This window comes from Arachis ipaensis, chromosome B02 (genome assembly GCF_000816755.2).
Source record: "Arachis ipaensis cultivar K30076 chromosome B02, Araip1.1, whole genome shotgun sequence".
Lineage (NCBI taxonomy): Eukaryota > Viridiplantae > Streptophyta > Magnoliopsida > Fabales > Fabaceae > Arachis > Arachis ipaensis.
Window position 1 is genome coordinate 88,941,643 of NC_029786.2, and position 4,637 is coordinate 88,946,279.

General features: G+C 38.4%; 1 protein-coding gene across 4 annotated transcripts in view; it reads right to left on the reverse strand.

The window, feature by feature from the left end:
- LOC107625642 (vacuolar protein-sorting-associated protein 11 homolog) overlaps positions 1 to 4,296 on the reverse strand; it is a 5,739-nt gene extending 1,443 nt beyond the window's left edge. Inside the window, exons 1-5 of one of the 4 annotated variants that reach the window (XM_021116117.1) lie at positions 4,056 to 4,296; positions 3,514 to 3,849; positions 2,730 to 2,903; positions 2,295 to 2,618; positions 437 to 2,197 (exon numbers count right to left, since the gene is read on the reverse strand). In XM_021116117.1, the coding sequence (XP_020971776.1) occupies positions 437 to 2,197; positions 2,295 to 2,618; positions 2,730 to 2,903; positions 3,514 to 3,753 (2,499 nt within the window). In that variant the 5' untranslated portion in view covers positions 3,754 to 3,849; positions 4,056 to 4,296. Of the gene's footprint in view, positions 1 to 436; positions 2,198 to 2,294; positions 2,619 to 2,729; positions 2,904 to 3,513; positions 3,855 to 4,049 lie in introns of all 4 variants that reach the window. The other 3 variants (XM_021116118.1, XM_016328337.2, XM_016328336.2) reach the window with 3 other exon arrangements.

Here is a 4,637-nt window from a genome sequence, read left to right on the forward strand (position 1 = left end):
TAAGAGAGATAAGAGAGAACCAATTCAAATATCTCCATTTTCTGTTCAATCATCTATATTACTGCTTCTTTTATGCAGTCAGTATTCATAATTTAAAGAATGAGTAGGGAATGGTTCAGGAGTTATTGATACTAAAGGGAACAGAGGGAAGTGAGGCAGGATTTTAAAACCATACACTGATAAATGTTTGAAGGTAATAGACTAATAGCCATAAAATTTTAGATAACTAGTATCAGTCAAATCAATTTCCTATTCATAATTCTTCAGAGTCATAACTTTCTCTCAATAGAAAAATTTATTCTGGAGTTTGGACACCATCAGAGTAATGAGGAAATACAGAAAGCATATTATGTTTCACTAATTAGTCATGCCATTAGGAAATTAAACATATACTAGTTATATGGATATAAACTACCAGATAAAATTAGGACCCAACCTGATATTTCTCAATAGCTTGTCGATCCTCCTCAATCATCTTTGATTCCTGCTCAAGCTTTCGAGCAATGTAGTCTTTGATTACGGAAAGTGTGAGGCATGGATTTCTTGAAAGAGTTTGAAGGACAATTATGGGGGGCAAAATATCATCCCTCTCAATATAGGTCAAAACTTCTTTTACTTCTTTGGAGCAATCTTCTCCGAGCTCACCAAAATATTTAAGTAAATCTGCCCAGAGAGTTGGATCCCCTCCTTTAACTGAATCCCCCAGCTTTTTGCAGCATGCAATTAACCCCTCATGATCGTGCGCCTGCATATAGCAAGCAATCACTTCTTTATAAAGTTTCATCTTTTCATACAAATATAGAAGTCCGTCTTTGAATGCATTCATTTCACATAATATAATTGCTAAATCAACATCATAAAGTGGATGTTCTGCCTCTGCAGGCCATGCACTCTTAAGCAAGCGTAGACCCTTCTCACGCCTTACAAGACGGTCCTTCTCCTCCTTTGAACCCTTTTTACCAGCAGTGGTTCCATTGGATTCGGCATTTAAAGTCGCAGCTTTTGCCGATGCTCCATTAAGGTAATCTCCACCCCCATTAACTTGTGACATTGAAGGAAAGTTCAACTCATTGGCTATATACAATTCTAAGAGGGTATTGTGAATCTCCACTTGAGCAGGTGAATCCTTGACCTTATTGGTATATTTCTCGAGAAATTCCATAAGGGACTGAGGATGATGAATGAAGATGCTGAGAAAATCAACCGGAGATGGCAACATAGATACATAGAGACCATTCGAGTCTCCTCTTTTGTCTCCATCCTCTGTACAGAGCCTTATGAGAATCTCAATTGTCTCCACTGGTTTGTGCTCTATTAGAATTTTACCATACTCCTTTATTGTCATCCCTGCTTGACTTGCTTCAAGACTTGAAATATATTCCAAAGCCTCTTCATATCTATCAAGATCTTCAAGCAAAATTTTCAAGTACCACTCATGTCTCCCCGCTTTCTTTGCAACATACATTGCATGCTCATGATAATTGGCAGCACGACAAACCCTGATTGCTGTCTCCACATCAAACTTAAGTTCCCCAACACTGTCATCACTTTTAATAAACAGATTTAGCTTTTCAACATCCTTAAGTTTGGTGTAACAGTTCAATAGAAGAGTGGTGTGATCTTTAGAAGCAAGACCCTTCTCATGTAGTTTTTCCAAATAATTTGTCAGGTTGTAGATTCTTTGAGCATCCAAAAACTTCTGTATTACATAAGACGGTTCAAGGTGACCAATAGTATGAATGTATTGAGCCATTGCCTCATCATAGTCTTGCTTGCTATACAGATGATCTCCATATTTTCTTAGCACCTCAGCTGTGGCAGCAGCATCAGCTTGCTGAGTTTGAACAAGATTAATTGCTACCGTATATAGGTTCTTCTTAAATAACATGTCTAACTTGCTTTCCATGTCTTTTTCCCCTATACATAAAGCTGACTTGTCACTCATTATGAGTATGATGTTACCCCATTCATACAGCATGTGAGAAACCTCTTTAACCGACGCACTATGGGCTATTAAACGATTCTTCAGGTCATAAATGTTGAAAGTGTGCTTTCGTGTTCTTTGATCAGCAATGACACACAAAAGGTACCCTCGAAACCATCCTAGCAATTTCTTCTCTCCCTCAAAAGCCCAACATGGACCACGCCCATCAACTTCATAAAAATATACTGCCTCAGGTCGCCCAATCATCAGCTCCTGCCAATATTACAAACATGAAAATATTTAATATTCAGAGATAATATAAACATGAGAATATGCTAAAACTTATTATGAAGGAACAAAGACTGCATACAGAGCGGTCACTCATTGCAACACTGTGTCCATCACATCCAATCTGATCAAGGGTCTGCCTTCTTGGTGGTTGATCATGCAATGAGAACAAGCTCACTGAACTTGGAGTTACAGCAAACAGTTGTAGAGATCGACCATCTACCCTAAATCCAAGACCATTTATGGAGGACAGGGTTTTGTCTGAATAGCTTTCCACCTGAAGCTTGAATCGGCTGATACGTTCCCTTGCAATATCTCCTTTGATGCAGTAAATAGAACCATTGTCTAAGCCAATAGCTATGAGTAGTATAGGAGGCACTTCTTCTAAGACTAAAAAAGAAGTAATCTGCAGTGCAACAAATTTCCCGCATTGTAAGAAACTAAGAATAAGCAACTGAAATAGTCAATATACATTATTTTCAGCTTCTATATTCAGTATGCATAAAAGTCTCATTACCTGTGCCTCAGGAAACTGATTGGTGAATATACGCAATATCCCAACACAATCAGGACTCGTCATGCTTGAACTCTCTGGTTGCATCTTATCAAGGTCAAAAACCTTCAGGCACAAAGGTGATTGCTGGGGAGAAAGTTGTTCATCTTCCCCAATAGTTACTAAGAAGTTGCGTTGCTGGTTAATCAACATACAAAAGAAAACTCCGTTGTTAAATTCAATTCAGAACCCCAGCAATATTCATCAACTACTCATACAAACATTTAATCACAGAAGTCTTTCACCAATCTTGAGGGGGGGAAAATATTACCAACCCTTTAAGTCTTTCATCAATTCGATATTAACACAGTAGACACTAGACAGTACAAAATGTTCAGAAATCCCAACAATGAGAAAATAGCAACCCTTAGCAGCAAGGAGCAAATAGCAATGAGAAAAAAGGAACTCTTGCTAAAGAGTTACATACCTATTTAATCCAAAACAACAATTCCAACATTGAAGCACCTAAGTTTTATTATCTCCCTTATTTTTCCCAGTTTATATACTCCCTCATCTCTCTCAAACCCAACTATTTATCATCAAAAGTTGCTCGATGGTACCATCAACCAGCAATCAAACACAAAATAAACAAAATCTTAATGCAAATAAGTGAATAATTCAAATAAATGCAAGGTGAATTGCATACACATGTTACAGATTAATAATCTCCACACCTAAACAACTATCTCCAATCCAAATAACATTTCTATTTCACGGAGGCATCTACAGAGTGAAATCAATTGATTACCTTGAGCTGTTGAAGAAAGAGGACACTGGAAGCGTGAGGCTTGAAGGCGTAATTGAACTTGAGACCTCGATCAAACAAGCAAACGTTACCATCATCAAAACCAGTCACCACCTTTCCCCTGCCACTGGAACAGCAAGTGATCTTCTTCGTGGCGAGATCATCGTCTTCCTCGCCATCCGGAACCACGCATTTCGCCGCATACTTCTCCTCGAAGAACTCAAACTTCCTCCATTGATACATCGATCCGGCTTCACCAAAATGCTCCCTTCTTCTTTGAATCACTTCCCTTCTTTAGAGAAGGGTACCATCACCATGATTCTATCTACTCTCAGATACCTAGGCTTAGAGGTATAGAATACACGGAATTGCAATTTTTTTTAGAAAAACAGAATAATAATAAAAATCAGAACATATTCAAGATGTAGAACAAATAGCTGAATGAAAAAAATTTGTAATTGGGGATCTAGTGACGTGGAAGGAGAGAAGCGAAGGAAAATTGAATCAAATTTAGAGAAGATGGAGAAGGAAAGGGGCACCAGTGCCTTTCTCGGTCCGTGAATGAGAGTGATCAATTGCGAACAGCGACGGTAGTTGTGAGACTCTCTCTGGCGGCGGCAGCGACGGTGGTGGTGGAGTAAGACGGGCAGTAGAGCGGCACGACGTGATGAGCTGGTAAAGAGATGAGCGGCGGTGGTATGGTGATCCTGAACTTATGTTGTTTCAACTTTCAACGTACGCAACGGACGGACGGAGTAAAAAAATTTGCTACTAATTTAGATTTTAATTTAATTTTTAGTCACCAATATTATGTACCAACAAAAAAAAATATAATAAAACTCTACAAACAAGTGATTTATCTAGCCAACTTCAACTAAATCATCTAGGTACAGGCACTCCTAATGTATATCAGACTTTTAACGAATTAAACCCTAAAATGGTCTTTCAGATTGGCGTCGTACACTAAAATCGTTCCTGAGATTTCAATTGCATCAATTATATCCCTGAAATTGAAAAAAGTGCACCATATTAGTCCCTGACCTATTTTTCATTAGCGATGTGATGACATGGCATGATGATATGGACTGTAAGTGACACATGTCACTTCATGATTTGGCCACGTGTAA